Source organism: Ammospiza caudacuta, chromosome 1, assembly GCF_027887145.1.
Source record: "Ammospiza caudacuta isolate bAmmCau1 chromosome 1, bAmmCau1.pri, whole genome shotgun sequence".
Lineage (NCBI taxonomy): Eukaryota > Metazoa > Chordata > Aves > Passeriformes > Passerellidae > Ammospiza > Ammospiza caudacuta.
In genome coordinates this window covers 48,037,036-48,053,808 of record NC_080593.1, presented here as the reverse complement: position 1 = coordinate 48,053,808, position 16,773 = coordinate 48,037,036, and the positions used below count along the sequence as shown (strand labels likewise).

General features: G+C 42.8%; 1 protein-coding gene across 1 annotated transcript in view; it reads left to right on the top strand.

Annotated features, from left to right (window-relative positions):
* AOAH (acyloxyacyl hydrolase) overlaps nucleotides 1-16,773 on the top strand; it is an 82,313-nt gene that overhangs the window by 20,365 nt on the left and 45,175 nt on the right. The window contains exons 3-6 of the mRNA XM_058808011.1: nucleotides 2,279-2,374; nucleotides 6,828-6,888; nucleotides 7,991-8,090; nucleotides 15,982-16,041. Of these exons, the coding sequence (XP_058663994.1) occupies nucleotides 2,279-2,374; nucleotides 6,828-6,888; nucleotides 7,991-8,090; nucleotides 15,982-16,041 (317 nt within the window). The remainder of the gene's footprint in view (nucleotides 1-2,278; nucleotides 2,375-6,827; nucleotides 6,889-7,990; nucleotides 8,091-15,981; nucleotides 16,042-16,773) is intronic.

The window sequence follows — 16,773 nt, the reverse complement described above, 5'->3', positions numbered from 1 at the left end:
CATAGAGGTGAGGGCAAGGGTAGTCCCTGTTGTCTGCAGGTTGTTCATGTGTGTTAATAATATAGCCTTTATGTAATGACTTTTAGATGTGTTATGATGTGTTGTCAGAATGTGCAGTGCCATCTCAGTGCTAAAGGCTGGAGTCAGTACAGCAAGGCTATTTCCACCCTAGCCTGGCAAAGGAGCCAGGGTCTGGTTTCCGTGCCTGAGGCCAGTGCAGGGCATGATTTGCACTAAAACAGCTGAAGTTTCTTGCACTCTTTAACATCCACCACCACAACTGTGGAACTGCTGGATGTCCTGTCCCTGGAAACATTTGAGATCAAGTTGAACAGGGCTCTGAGCAACCTCATCTAGGGGAAGATGGCCCTGCTCACTGCAGGACTTGGACTATAAAAGTCCCTTCCAACCCAAACTATTTTATAATAAAGCTGTAGTAAGGTTAAACCTGGACCAGAGAGCCCTGACCTTTTCTTTGAGACCAAGACCTGAATACACTATACACTTCATCTTGGACCTTCCCTTTACTTTTAGTTTGGGTCTTTATTATTCAACTTTTATTTCTCAGCTGTTGTATTTTTAATTAGCTGTTAATTCCTGGGACTAGATGGACTCTGGGTATTTGGGGAATTGGGGAGGGGGCAGGAACGATGGAATATCTTGTTTCAGGGTTTTTCTTGGTTGTATCTGTCTCTATTTAGTCTTCAATTCTTTTAGGCTGACTGGAGGTAATGGTTCTTAGCATGCTTTATAAATCCTTCTGCAGAGGATCTTGAGTGAGCCTTTTATTTAATAAGTATGGGGAAGTGGCTTTTATCCCTGCAAAAGCGGTGACAAATTCACTGTAATTTCTTCTGGATTACTGTATTTGGTATAGAATACTCAAAAATATTGGTCTTACAGCAAGTTCCAATTGCCCTACCTTCTCTTTTACTTGCTATAGAAGCATCAGAGTTATTTATGTTGAAAAACAGCACTTTGATTTAATAGCACATTGGTAGAGGTGCTTGGAAGGAATTTAGAAGCTCACTTTGAAGAGTTGTGCCAGTCTGAAAACCTGAACATTAATGTTCTTGAGCTTTGGAAAAAGGTAAGTCTGCAGCCACATCAGATTGCTGCAGCTCACCTCGATTTCTAGACCCTGCTAGAGCAAGTGTCAGAGATGAGATTGCTTGCACAGGAGAGGAAACAGGATTTATTACAGGGATTCCAAAGAGAAAACCTTATTCAGGCTGCTGGAACCTGGCACCCTGGCTCCTTGTCTCCTGTTGGCCTGGGATACCTGCCACTCTTGCACTGTGGCTCTGAGTCTAGGCAGGGCCATCACAGGTCTGACTACAGTGGGCAGACTTGGCATCACCAAAGCTGTGTTCCTCATAAAATGGTGAAGCCACTGCAGAGAAAGCACAATGCTGACCTACAGCATTTTAAAATTGACTTGAAATGAATGCTCATCATGTGGATTTTGAATGACTGTTCCATGGGGATCTATTTAATTGAATCTATTTAACCCCCAAAACAGCAGAGGGAAAACTGCTGCACATCTCAAGCAACACTTTGCTAGCTCTGTTCACACCCAGATTAGTGATGAGAAATAACCAGATTCATAGGTCATAGGAAGTGGTTTCTTTCCAACCACAGAGGCAGAGCAGAATGAACTGTGAAGTCATTTTGGTTTTAACAAATGTGTAGCTGGGCTCAGCAGCCCTGTGTGTGCTGAGCATCACTGGGCTTCACCAGAAAGTCTGTGAAGAAATGATGCCATGGATGCTCTGTCATGGCCAGCACATACGCCTGTGGTGTGACTTCTCTTCTGTCGGCAGTCACAAACATTTGGTTTCCGGTTTTTGTACCTCTCTGTGCTGCTTGTGTGGAGAGGTATAAAAGTCCTGTTAAGTACAGACCTGTACCTTTTTTCTTGTGAGATAAAATGAGAGAGCTGGTGATCAAGCAGGCAATTGTTACAATGGCTATCCCTTTGACTCCTCAATTTTCAACCTTGAAAGAATGGAGTCATTTTTCCAGGAGCACCATACAGTGCTGTAAAAGCCAGGCTGTTCTGTGTTCTCCTCTGGAATCAGCATCCTCTCTCTAATAACTTATAGGGTTTGAATGAAGGCAGGAATCCACTTATATTTTTTGCCCTTGAACGCTGCCACGGAGCATCTCAAGAAATGAAATGCCCAAAGATGCCAGAAACACTTCTGTGGTGCAGGGTGCTTCACAACATTTCACCAATAATGGTATTCCCTCTTTTTGGTTCTTTGTTTTCTTGAAGGATGCGTGCTCGTGGTGTCTGTCATCGAACAGCTTGCACAGTGGCACAACAGTACAGTGAAGGCAGCTGTGGAGAGGCTGTGTGACTACATACCTGGTAAGTACCAAATAATGTGCCATATGTCACGCTGGTGCTGATGTGTTTCCCTGTTAATTAAAAACTCACATGGGAAGTCTGAAAAAACTTTATCCACCTCTTGTGCAGTACCTCACATGTGTGCAGCTGGGAGATAGCAAGTTGCTATTTACAGGGAAGTCAGGACATGGCTTCACTTAGATTCAGAGCTGGGGTTTTGTCCCAAAAGTTAGAGTGAATAGGGCTATATTAAACCACACCCACACACGTGAGCACCAACACATGCAGACCAGTTCCCTTCCTTTTTTTCCCCTTAGTCTCTTTGTTAGCAGCTTAAGAATAGATTCAATGTGTGCCCCACCACTCCTCCTGCTTGTTGATACGGGTCTTTGTAGCAACAGTGAAGATGAAAATGTTTTCAGCAGGTATGGGAACTGCTATTGTAAAATTTTAAAAATTAGATGAGGCTGACAGGTGTAAGATGTGAGCACTTATGTGCACAGAAAAGCTACTGAAATGTAATTTGTGATACAAATTTCAAAAGCAATATCTATTCCATGTGAATATATGTAAGACTCCCCTTTTCTGCCCCTTATTTTATCTACCCAAAGGAGGCTGGAGCTCCACAGGCACACCCCTAAATAGAGAACAGTTTGAATGCCAGAATAGCTCTGGGCCTCATACACCACTCCTATAACTATTTAAGTAGCTAGATCTCACATTCATGATATCTTTTTAATGTTATTAATGTAAAAAGATGGCTTAGGATTCTTCATTAAAATGTCATTTTTATATGATTTCATGAATTGTGTCTCTGAGAAACCATCTCGCTCTGTAGACCCCAGTTTCACAGATGATACGTGTAGAATATTAATTCCCTCCTTTCCAAGGAAGGATTTCCCAAGGCAGAATGGGGCAGGGAGCTAATTGCTAGGATTCAGTCATCGATAGAATGACGCTTATCTGATTTCTATTCTATAAGTCATATCCTCAGTGTTGTAAATTACAGGCACATAACCATGAAGTTGCAATTAGAAGCACTGATCCTGCTATTAAAACACAATTTTCTTCTTTAAATTATGACATGCTAGCTCTGTGCTCATGATTCACTCAGTGGACCTTGTTCTTCTGACATGTCAAGATATTTCTTTTCAGCTGCCATTCTTTACACACATAAAATCCTATTATCCCTTTAGTTGAATCTGTATAATCCAGTTACCTTCTGAGATGCATGGATATACCCAGTAGAAAAAAAACCTGACCCTGAACTTGAAAGGAGTGAAAAATCCCATGGATTGTGTGGGAGCTACAGTGTAACCCGATTTATCCTCTCCTGGGAGGTGAACACTGCAGCCCAGCAGGAATCAACAGTTTCCTCTTGCTGCTTGAAACAGCAGAAAAGCTTTGGATGCTAGTGAGGAGCAAACCTACTAAAGCAGGTCATGCATTTCACACAGAGACAATTTCATTATTATGCACATGCCTACAATCCATAGCAAGAATAACAGCGACAAATTAACGGCAGCAAGGCTTCTCCTAAGGTGTAGAAACCTTAGAAAGTGTTTTTTTTGAGGGCCCCCTATAATTCTGATTACAATTGAGTCAGGTTTGGATCAAGCCTTCTGTAAAGTTATGTGATGTTGGAGAATAAAAAATGCTTAGAGAAAAAGAGAGAAAATTTCAGTACCTGTCAGTCCCACTCAATCTCACGGGCTGTGTAGAAAACAGAGGCACAGCCTCATTTGTATGGAAATGCTTGCAATGTGTGTGACTCAAGCGACATGGCAAATAGACCCGTGACAATAAGAACAGTAAAGTCATGAGTGAAGAAGGCTCTTGAGCAGATAGAAAGGCCAGGTCTGGGGGAAGGGGGCAGTATTTACAGTGTAAGAGGTGTTGTTAGCAAATATGTATGTTTACCTGGATGCTGACTGTCTGCTTGATGACACAGAGGTGTCTGTTACCTGAAATGTGCTTTGAGACCCTCTGCCTCCAGCTTTGCCTCTGAGTCATGCTCTGCTACTGTGTTGACCACGGCTGTGCAAACACCTTAGAGCTCAAGTGCAAATGGCAATGTGATAATAGCATCCTTTTTGCAAATATTTGTTCTCTGGGACTCAGCCAGCATTTGTGTTTCCAGGACCATGAAGCTATATAGAAAAACCTTCCGGACTGTTCTTAGGGGATCTAAGGCATCTTAGGGGATCTCTTTCATCTGAAGCAAGTATACTCTACATTTTTCTCTGAATTTTCCAGCATTTAGTTTTGTTTAAGCTCTTTTTTTGCCCCTGAACACCCACAGTTATTCATCATTTTTCTCTTTCTCTCCCCCTCTTTTCTGACTTACACTGCTTCTTCCTAAGAGAGATTTCTCTTTGCAATATCCTCTCCTTGTGTGTGTTAGCAGAGCTGGAGATTTGTGAACACATGAATGCAGCCTGGCTCCAATGGCAAGTCCTGTAAATGCTGTCTGTGGCTTTGGTCTTGGTTTTTTGTTGAAAGCCAAAGCCTGAATGGCATCTGAATCTTCCAAGAGGACTTCACGTGCTCAACAATAATTTAACATTATTACTATTCCTTTTACCTCCTTTTATCATTTTTTACACCATGGGGTAATTACAGGTTAAGTTTCCTATATGCGTTAAGGAAATCAGTGTGACCAGCAATGCACCTATATCAGCTCCCCAGAGCTGATAGGCAGCCAAACTCTGCTCTCTTCTCAGACACCAGGAGAGGTTACAGCAGCCAGCTGGCTCCTCCAGAGCCAAAAATGTTGTGGAAACCAGCTGGTTTGGGAAGCTCATAAGGAGACCATCACCTGTGATGCACTGGGGAGGTGTTGGGGAAGCCAGCCACGTTTGCCTGCAGGCTACCTTAGGGAGCCAGGTACCCCCCCCGGCAAGCCTCATCAGAGAGTGTTCTAATCAGCAGTGATGCCAAACACAGGGTTATTGATGTCTGCAACATCTTTCATTTTAGGTGAACAAGAATAAAATCTAATTCTAGTCAGGAGACCAATTTTTACTTGCAGATTGCTTCTAAAGAGCCAATAGTGAGGAGTTATGCGGCAAAGGAGGCAAAGAAATGAAGCTAATAACTTGATTGAAATAAAACACCTGTCATGGAATAAGAAAAATCAGCTACTGTAGTTACAGGAGCTGCCTGCAACACCCTGAGTAGGAGGGTGTTGGGAAAATTAATCTCTTCACTCCCTCCTATGATTTCCTGGTGCCGTGCCTCCTTTCTTAGGTTGCCAGCTGGGGTGGCTGCAGGAGAGCAGCTGTGGGAGCAGGAGCACAGCCATACCCACCAGTGGAGTCCCTGACACAAGGGTTTGTACCCTCCACACAGCAGAACTTCCCACCCTGTATGCAGCAGCCCCCCAGCCCTGGGCATGACCAGCCTGTCACTGGTTAAATTGAATATTCAGCCCAAAGTCAGAGGGAAGTGACTGCTTTGGATGTTTCTGTGGCTTTTCTCAGTGAAAGATGAGAATACTCTGTGCTTTCTTCACCAGATACAGATAGTTATCTGTCTGGGTAATGGAGGTGCAAGAGAAAACTCTGAGGAGTTTGAGGAGCTGCAAGTTTGTTGTCACAGCACTTGTGTGAACCTGTCTCTTATGACATTTCACAGCATCACCCCAGCTGGAGCAAGCCTGGCACCTCCTTTGCAGGATATGTGCATGGTTAACCAGCTCTAGTCTGTTCAGGCCAAGAAACATGCAGTTTTCCTTCGTGGGGCTGTCAGATCAGTGCCCTGCTTGTATTCAAATCCCCCCTCTCCCTCAGTGTCTTTGCCCAGATCCATGGATCACCTGTTATTTTACAACAGTACCTTAAAGGAATCTCTGATGAGCTGTCTTATCAATGACATGCTTCACACATATTAAGGAAACCACCTGAACCAGCATCCCAGAAAGGCTCGTGTTTGTAGACTATGAAAGGAAGCCAAATGAGAAGTGTCAGGTATTTCTTTGAATGCAATTACTCCTGCACAACTCCTGCTCGACACAAAACATATTCTCTTAACAAGCCCCCAGAAGCTCCAAGGCAGTTCTAGGAGTAGCATCAAGCCCAATATCACTTTCTGCACTTTGATTTATGTGTTTGTTTTCCTGCTTCTTCCAAACCTACTGAGATGTTTGTTTAAAGTGCTTAGAAGATGCTGTGGCATGCACAATTTCTTTTGACTTTTCCATTATGCCATGCTCAGAAAAATTACCAAAAGCTAGTTATCCTTTTTAGTCTTTATCATGCAACTTACCTAAAGGTAGAAGGATTTTAGGTAAGATTAGAAATGCAGATTTTCCCATTCTCTGGCGCTACACTGAGGTCAGACATTCACATGCCTTCCCCTAAGGTAAACCAGCATTCACCTCAATGAACCAACTGTTTCTGTATTTTGACTGCTACAAAACCAGTTTTACCATGTTCAATTACTTTAAAAAAAAACTTTAAATTGTGTTTTCTAGAAAAACTGCAAGGTTTCTGTTATGTGCTTGCTGAACTTTATGGACCACACATAGCTGAACTGTAAGTATTGCTGTGTCCTCTTAGATTTTTGCTTAGTTTGTACTTGACATGTACAGATGTGCTGTCAGGTTGAAGTGGAGGGATTTCACTCCTAAATTCACATTATTTTTAAAGCAGAGATGCTTCACAGTGATTCTGGTTTGGCATTTGGCACAGCTATTCCTGAGTGAATAAACACAGGCTGCCACTGGTAACCATTTTGATATTCCATTTAAATCTCAGATGAGGCCCACCTGACATAATTATCTTTTGAAATTCAGCTCATTTGGCTGAGGGAGGAATTTGAATAACCCGTGTGTGTGAGACAGGTTCTATAAAATCACATAGTTGTTGCCTGGCTCTTGCTTTCCATTCTGCCTTTAATCAGGCTTTCTAATTGTCAGCCCCTACATGCTCTCAGCCCTGACCTTGATATGCACTCTTGGGGAAGCCTACTATTTAATCTAAGTGATTAAAAAAATAAAATGTAGGTCATTTTATTCCTCTTTGAAAGTTCTTAGTTTAATTAACAGAGCTTTTACTAGACCTTCTTCTTCCCTAGGGCTTTTATTTTTGTTTTTAAAACTAACCAAGGGACTGCAAAGTGCTTACAGGACTAAGAAATGCTGTAATCAAACATTTTAATTTAATTCCTAATTAGCCCAGAGGTGTGTCCCAAAAAGGAAGAAACAGTCCTAGCACTCGTGCTTGGTGATTAAAGGTTAAGGATCTTTGGAAGATTTCTGGTTATGTTGTTGAGTTAATGATTGAACCTTCATATGTGCCAAATTGCATATGCATTAACTTTAACCTTTAAATCTTTGTCAGGCTTATGATTGATTAAAAAACTAGAATAGTTATAATGCATTTGATTCAGGTGCTGCGTGTACAGCACAGTCCTTTTCCATCATCCTGGGTTCCAGTTTTAAATGCTGAGTAGGATGTCGTGGCAGAAAATCATTAGAACGCAGCACTGTACTGAGCAGCGGTTATGGGCCACGGTGAAGGGAGCTGAGATTATTGTGTGGTGTGTTGGGAAGATTTAGCTTCCCATGGAAATAGCTTCCACTTTCAAGAGCCCAGAAAAACATAATAGTCTTTGTTTATGCACCATTTCATTTAGCATAGACAAGGAAATGAATGCCGATGTGGTTTGCCATTCCTTGAGGCTGTGTAAACAGGATCCAGGACAACCGCTTTGTCATCTCTACTCTCCTCCAAAGGTGAGTTCGTTTCCAACTTTTCTTAAAACTACTGATTGTGGGATGTCTGTTAAGCTGGAATTGAGCAGTTTGAAGGCTTCCACTGCACATGCATTGCCTAGGAAATAAATATTTAGAGCATGGACATTCCTAAAAACCATCTGTTTGAACAAAAGGTGCATAACACACATTAGCTGTGTGGACCATCATCCACTGGGGTGAGGGTGCATGGGAGTCACAGGGCTAAATTCTCCTGTACCAGTCTGGATCAGAGAGGAAGAGTAGGGACTTTATTCTTAAACAATACGATAACCCAAAGCAGATACTCAGCTGAGGTTCATCTGTGCCACCACATTACCACAGCACAACAAGCGATCCCCACATTGCCTGATCTGCTGTGACAGCCTGTGTGGGCACAAGTTACCTGCTGCAAATGCAGGGCTGTTTGACTTGGATTAGTCTGCAGTGCAAGAGGTTTAAACTAATGTGCATTATCTTTTGCCACAGGCTGAAATCATATTTAATTACCACCACTTCTTTGATGTACAGTTACTTGCTACAACATTTGCACATCCTTTATTGCATGTCCCAGACCTTTGCTATACTTGCACATGTACATATCTGCATAGATGTCTAAACATGTGCTGCTTGTTTTGGGATTTTTTTGGTTGTGAGTAATTTTTTCCATCCCAGCCATCACACACCTCCAGTCACACTCAAAGCTGTGAGTGATGGGGGTTGTTTGGTGGTGCTGAAAAGCAAGCCATTCATTTCAGCACCTATTTTTGGAAATCTTTTTCCCTTCATCTGGTTGAATTTCTAACTGCATGAGGTGTTTCACACAGGGTCTAGTCCAGCAGTCCCTGAAATCAAGCAATCTTTTAATGGGCTTCAATGATCTGCAGTTCACCTCCAAGATGGATTTAGTTCTGCCAATATTAAGGTCTGGGGAAACACTTACCTTCCAAGAATGACAGTAATATTTGGTTTATAGCAGGTGTGAGTCTATGCTCCACAATATGTGAACATAGAGATTTATGGGTGTGCTACCACACAGACGTGAAAGATGATGAGTGCAAACAGCAGAGATGGCCCACACTAACTCAACCCACCCAGAATATTGCCCAAACTTCATCAAACAGGTGCCATCAGAAATCCCCCATTCTGAGTTGAGGGTCAGAAGTGCAAGGTGCCTCTTGAAGTGAAAGAGGATGCAGGCAATGAACTGCAGTGAAAGAGAGGGATGGGCTCACCATGGCTGCACAGTGAGTTAGGCTATGGAGCCTGGAGAGATGGCTGTATAAATCAAAGTGGCTTCTGTGAAGAAACTAAAACACCTGTGTTGAAATGCTAGGCTAATCAGACAGAGGGGAAAGGATGCCACTCATGGGGTTGATGTCACATCTTTGTGAGCTCTTACCCATCTCCCAGAACAGGGGTAGCACCAGGGTGTTTTCTCCTTTCACCTCCAGCAACCACTTCAGTGAGTGCACTGTCCACAAGGAAAGCAGCTGAATGTGGTGGGGCTTTGGTTTATTTTTTTTAAACAAATTTTGGACTCTTTTTTGCATGGGCTTGAGACTGTCCCTCTGAGTAAGCAGCTCAAGCAAATCCTTTTCCCTTCCAAGTGATAGTTAAACCCCTTTCTGCCACGGTGTTTGTTTCTCAACAGGAATAAGGGAACTCTACCAAAAAACCAATTTTTTTACACTGACTGTGCCCTTCTTTTTGCCTCTCCTTGTGCCCTGAGAGAGCATGAGGAGATGGGAGGAGAAGAGCAGTGCTTGGAATTCATGCTCAAGTGGTTGATAAATTGCCCACAGTAACTCTGTGACTAGTCAGACTGAGTAAAGATGAATTATGGGTGAAAAAAATTAATATACAATCAGAGACACAGGTGCATAAAATGCAGTTTGCCTCACATTTGCTTCTTTAGTTTGTAATTTGATTGATCACTTCAGTTTTATGAGTCTGCAAATGTTGGCGCAGTCTCCTGCTGAGTGTTTGAACAAGACTTTAATACTAATGACTGTTCTGTTCAACTCTATTGATTTTCAGGTACTTCACTTATTCATTTAGACTTTTGGATGCCCATTTTCCCAGAATTAGTATCATATTTGTACTGGCAAAGGGAGTGAAAGAAATAGCGTTACTCATCCTTGGATGGCAGCATAATGCTCAGGCTTTAATTACCTCTAAATAAAAAATTGGAAAGTGGAAAATATCAACATGATTTTTCCATCATTAGTTTATTTTCTTCTGTTTCTGCAGTGTTGCTTTAGTGAGGCTTTGTGTTTTGAGGAAGGAAGAGCCCCTGCTTCAGAGGCCTTTCAAACTGTCTACATAAGGGAGACACTGCAATCTGTGTAAATGATACGTGCATCATTTTACATACTTCCCTGGTCTCTGACAAATTAGCCCAAATTATTATTTTTTTTTTTTTTGCCAAGCTGCCTGGAGCTATTAGCACTCTGTGATTATTCTGGAAGACTTTGCTCTAATTATGAATAAAAAATATTACTCTGCTTGCATGGAGCTCAGTGTTCTCAGCAGGGAGCTAGAGGAGAAGGGCATCCAGCCTGGGCAAGGGCAGCCCCCTGTTGCTGGGGCTTGGGCAAGGTGGGCTGCTCTGCTGGGAAGCAGTTTCAGGAGCAGACCTCTGATGCTGGTGGGGAAGACTGGAAGGGGCCCTTACAGCTCCTGGATCCCCAGCATGACCGTGCAACCAGGTGTCCCTTGTAATGGGTGCTGTGAGCCCCTTCTTGCCACCCGTGGCTTGTAGGGCAGAGCAAAAGTTCTCCTCTGCCCTTTAGCATGAGGGTGGCAACACTGGGGCCTTCTTCAAGTGAAGAGACAAATGAGGTACATCAGAAGTGAAGGGTTACTAAAGGTGGCTGAAAAATGGACAGTGTCTGAAGCTGCTGTAAAATGTTTTGTAGTTTTTTGTAACGCGCTTTGTAGTTTAACCCACATCCACAACAGTTATTCTAATATGAGCTGCAGCACCACTCCAAAAGACTGACAGTAGTACAGGCATCCAAGATAGCTGGTTTAGGATAACTGGATGATGTTTTAGCCAAAAATGTTTATCACCTCATATGCTGGAGGACTTTCTGCAGTAGTTTGTGTAATATAGGGTAGTTCCTCTAGTGAATGAAAAAGCCTGAAATAGGGTGAAAAATTTTATGTAGTGCCTACCAAGATTCCTTTCTGGCCTTGGGAACAAACAGGTTTGCAGGAGATTATTCTCAGCTTGTCTCTAGATTGTTTTAAGCCAGCTGGCCTGTTTGGTTAAATGACAATTCTTTAATTGATTTGTTGGGGCCAGAATAATGGCTTGACTTCAGCACTGTGGTCGTGCTCTAGCAATCACTAAAACAGTCTGTGTTGAAAGTTTGTACTCCATCTTTCTGCCTTTCAGGGTGCCTCTTCTGTTTCCCATCACTTTTATGCTCCACATTTTCAGAGACCTTTTGGCTGCATATTTTGTCTTAAACTCCATCAACAGGATTTTAGTGGAAGTCCTTTTTCATCAGCAAAAATATACATATTTATGGTCTTATAATTTTATCTTGCCAGAATAAGCATCACTGCCACAAGCACTTAGGCTGGTTTGTGTACCCTCTATCAGGTCTTTCACTGACTTTCTACAAAGCCACATCCCTCATGGGTATTACTGTGGTCAGCATGCTGTTTGGCAAAGTAGGAGCCAAACAGCTAATTCTGGGTGGAAAAAAGAAACCCTTTGGGGTTTAGTAAAATGAAAATACTTCTGCTGCTATCTCTCATTCATCTTTCTCGGTAAAAATGTGAGCTTCCTCCTTGGAGGTGAGACAGAACCAAACTCCAGGATGGGAGTGCTTCTGCATTCCTGATTAAGAGCAGGCTGCCAGTACAAAGTAAACCTCATGACTGGGACCTGTTTCCTGCTTTTGAGACCACAAGCAGTAAAACAAACAGCATCTGGGAGGTAGGCTAGGTCCTGTGGAGCTAGATGCCTTCCTTTTAGCCTTTGTTCTTGGAAACAGGTAAAATCCACTGAAATGTTTCTCCTGCAGCCAGAACTGAGCCCTGAAGAAACTAGCTATAGACAGGTAATAGCAGAAGGCACAGTTTGAGTGCTAGTTCCTCCTCTTTCACTTGTTTCTCTTCATTTCCTCTGATCCTCCTCACTGGGAGAAAATAAAATAAACCCTACCCCAGCTGAAAACCCAAACAACCCCAAAAAGCCAAATCATACAATCCCAACATTCCACCAAATAAATCCAAAGGAAGTAGAGTGGCATGGAGTTTGCAAGGTGGTGCATGCAGCTGTGCCATGCCAATGTAGAAGCTCAGGACCCTAGAAAACAAGCAGGCACAGAGATATTTGGGGTGGGAAGGTGGCAGACAAAAGTGTGAGGACAAGGAAGCGTTGCTCATGAACAATTCTAGCTGTGCTATTTGACAAGCTTTGCAGAATTTGCTATCTTGCTACTCTTGGTTAAAGGATGATGAAAATTAGTTAGAAGGGAAACTTGGAGTGTTTTGTAAATATCTGGTCTCCTGGGAGAAAGCTGGCTAACAAGGATGATAAATGAGAGAGAATTAGAGCTTGTTCGTGCATTTGTTTGCGATGAGAAATACATCTGTTTGCCAAAAAAGAAATCATTACTGGGAACGCGTGGTCTCTGTGGAGAGCACTGGAAGAAGGCAGTGAATTAAATCCCAGTGACACCGTGCCCTTGGCCCCATCCATGGCTGGATATCTTGTGCACGCAGGGTGGCAGGGCTGCTCCAGTTGGGGTGGATGGTGCTGGCTGCTCCCCAGGACTCATCCATCAGCTGCGGAAGCCTAGGGAACGCCGTCCTTGGTGGTGCTCTCACGCCATGGGAAAGAGAGGAGGCTCCTTGCTAGCCAAGGTGCAGCAGGGGAGGTTGTACAGGTGGTATGGCCTTCAGTGGCAGGCTTGTTGTCAGCCAGGGATTACAGGTGAGCCATGAAACCAGGAGCGTTTTCTTCCCAGTGGGTGTTTCAGCTGCCAGTCTTCCACAGTCCAACCTGGAGTCTTGGCTGAAGGAGCTTGTGAAGTGAGAGAAGGTGTCAACTTTAGTGCTTCAGGGAGAGCATTTTCTACACACAAGGTCATTCCAACCTTTTCCTCCCTTGTTTTCTGCTTTCTGAGAGCAATATTGCTGTAGCTTTCTGTAGCGTGCATTTCTTGTGTGCTGCTGCTGTGAGCAAGAAAGGTCTCTCCTACCCTGCCCAGGAGAAAAGGATTGATAAGTCCTACTTCTCTGGGAATTTTCCTACTATTATACTCAATTTCAAGCCATTTTTCACATCTGCCTCTCAAGTAATTTTATTGCAGAAATGATAGCAGCTGGTATTGTACAACATAACTATGGCAAACGTAAGATGCATGATTGGTTTTGGGGACAGCAGTTGCCCAGGGGGAAAAAACTAGAAAACAATGTCTTGGCTCATTGCTAACTTCCCTCATCTATTTGTGACATACCCTGATTTTTAGAAGACTATAGACACCATGAATTAAACATATATTAACTACATATATTAATGGGACACATATATTAAAACCCAGCAGCTTAGAAGTCTGTGCTCTTTGCTGCTTATGCTTATTTGTCCGTATCCCTTTGTGTTGTTCACCATAAATTTTTGACCCTTGAATATCACGGTTAATTAATTTGCTTTGATCACTGCCTAAATCAATTATAATGACATGCTAAATTTTATCCCCGGCACAAAAATGCTGGCAATGATTACTTTAAATACAAATTAAGTCTGCTTTAATATTCTAATCTGGCATGCTGCTGTTCAGTAAGGCGCCATCACATGAGGGACATTTTCTTTTTTTTCCAAATGCTGTAATAACAGCATTTGCTGAAGCATCCCTATTTTCCCCCTTGCTGAGTTCCTGTAGCTCTCTCCAGATGAATATAAACTTGTGCTGACTTTACCTCAGAGCCCTCAGACCCAGCTGATTTTAGCTTGCAGTAATGTCCTTAGGCTGGGCTGTAGGAGGGACTGATAGCAGGTCATTTTCAGACAGAACAGTTTGTCCCCACTAACAGTTTTGAGCAGAAACCAGGTGTTAATGTGTTTGTGATATTCTGGATTTTTTTTTTTTTTTTCCATTTGAAACATTTTCAAAAATAAGTGATTTTTATCTCCTTTTTTATTTTAAAGTTGGGGGGTTTTTGCCAATTCTCAAAGCCTGCAGAACATAAGTAATTATTCCTGCTGAAAGGGAGCAAACAGGCAGTGCTTTCAGCCTTCATCATGCTGAATGTTGAGGAGGAGGACAGAGGCCATCACTTAGTTATGTCACATATCATATCTCACAGATATGGCTGTTTTCAAAGGTGGCCTAATAAATGCAGCACAATATGTGGGCACTGTCATCACTGAGATAAAAGAATATGGTCCTGAATTGAAAATGGAGGAGCAGGGGGGAGCACACTGGTGTTGCCTTACCCTCCCAGACTCTTCTGACTGTCTCTTCTCTTTTTTTTTTTTTTTTTCCTAAATTGGAGTTGTGAGAACTTCCTTTCTTATGGAAAGATATGTCTGAACTTAGAAAGTGCTGTTCATCGGAGTTGTTAAACAGTTGTTAAATATTTTGGATGGCATGAGCATCCCCTCACCTCCATGACTAGGAAGAGTCCTTGTGGCAGGAGAAGCAGTGTGATCTTTCTGTGCTGTGATACAAGACAAATTTCTTAAGGCCAGGTCAACATTTAAAGGCACAGTGCAGAAACAGCAGCTACTTATTGCCCATGCCTCAACAATTCTGCAGGCAGCACCCAGGGCTGTGGACCACACGGGGTGCAAAGATGTATTTGTTGAGGGTTTAGCAATGGCAGAGCCTTGAGGAAAGCTTGGAGAGCAGGACGAAGGACAAAGGCAGTGTTTTGGCAGTTGCTGGCCATGGCAAGCAGCCATCAGGGTGCATTTTACCTTGCTGCACCAGACATGGCACACGTGTCCTCCTGCTGCCAGCAGAGCTGTCCTGGCTGTCACTCACACTCATGGATGGCGCCCCTTGCACAAAACTTCCTCTGCTCCTCCAAAGAGCTTGTGTGCAAAGGAATTTCAGGATTTATTTGTCTATCACTAGTAGCTGACTTATTTGTAAGCCATGGCCTTATGATGGCCAATCTGATGCCTCTCCAAGACCTTTTCTTGGAATGGTTCTCCTACTCATTCTTTCTATGCAGGTATAAGTACCCAAAATGTGGGGGTATCCCAAAATGCCTCTTCAGCACAAACTGGCATGGACCCACCAGAAAAACTATCTTGCCACTGTCAGCAAGAACTTGCTCTCCAGGAAGGGCAGGTATTTCCAGAATAAAAAGCAAACCTTCCTGGATCCTAAGCAGGGGATCTTCCAAACTCTGTTCCCTGCTTTGTACCTTCCTGCACTCCATGTTCCCCTGCCGGGATGAGCCTCAGCTGAGTATAACCCTTATCCATGCAGGAGCAAATGTTTCCTCTGTACCCTCCCACAGCAAGTCAGACTCATGTTACATGAGTAACGCTCTTTTAGCCTTTTAATGGATGAGTTTTCCTTCAGGAGGAGTTGCTAGAGAAGTATGTCCTCTGCAGCTCATGCAGTGCAGTCAGGATATGAATTTCAGCTCTTCAGCTGATCTGGACTTTTCCTTGGGAAATAAATGATGCCCTGGAGCAAAATAAATGAACTCTTGCTACTGGAGTTTCATAGAAGGTGACTGGATAATTGATTGTTAGTCCAATAAAAAGTAACTGATGAGGAGTTTGTGGACTCATACATCATTTCTGTGCTGTGACTGATATTAAAATAGAAAAAAAATGGTAGGAAATGGCGGGGAAAGTTGGTAGGATACTGTGAGGCTGATCTGGTTGTTTTTCATTTTGTTCTTGCTCTCCTAGGTGGGACTGAGTGTTGCAATAAGAAAAGCAAAAAGAATAATGAAGACTTCCAAGGACTTGGTAAGAAATCGATGGCATTAAGGTGTTTTACTCTGTACTGGCATTTTATCAGGAGTGGGTCCTTGTTTGTTTTGTCTGACTGTGAATCCTCCTGATTAGCATTGAATTGGATGCTGACTCACTCCTACTTGATACAGGATCTGCTCTATCAGGTGACACTGGAAGAAGGAGAGGGAGAAATAAAGGAAAAATATGAAAGGATGGGGAGAGCATAAAAAAATAATGAAAAATGCAGCTACCTTGCAGCTGTATGTAAGTGGGTACCTCATGAACTGACCCCTTGCCTCAGAGCAGAGCAACTGTGCTTTGGGGCTGTCTGAAACTCAAGCAATGGACTGAATGCAAATTCTGGTGTTTTTCCTGTATTTATGAGTTGCTGCCTTTGCCTCTAAAATTTGAAAAATAGGATTTGAAATCTTTCTGCCTCCAGCAGTTCTCAGATTTGTAGAGGATCTCTAAAGGGTAGCAGAGAAGAGTAGCAGCTGTTATTCTGCTAGGTTCACTTAGGTGAGTCAGTTCAGCCCTTGAGTTTGCTTCCAGTTAAGTCATTTAATGAAGAGGAAATGCTTTAAGTGTTTGTGAAGAAATTATTTATATTGCTTATTCCTGAATTCTTACTGTGATGCTAGTCACAAAAGTGAAAATTGAGGTGCCTAATTAGCCTTTGGGTAGTTGCCAAATTACCAAGCCAGGGAAATAAACAAAGCACTGGAGAGACCGGCCTCAGCTCCT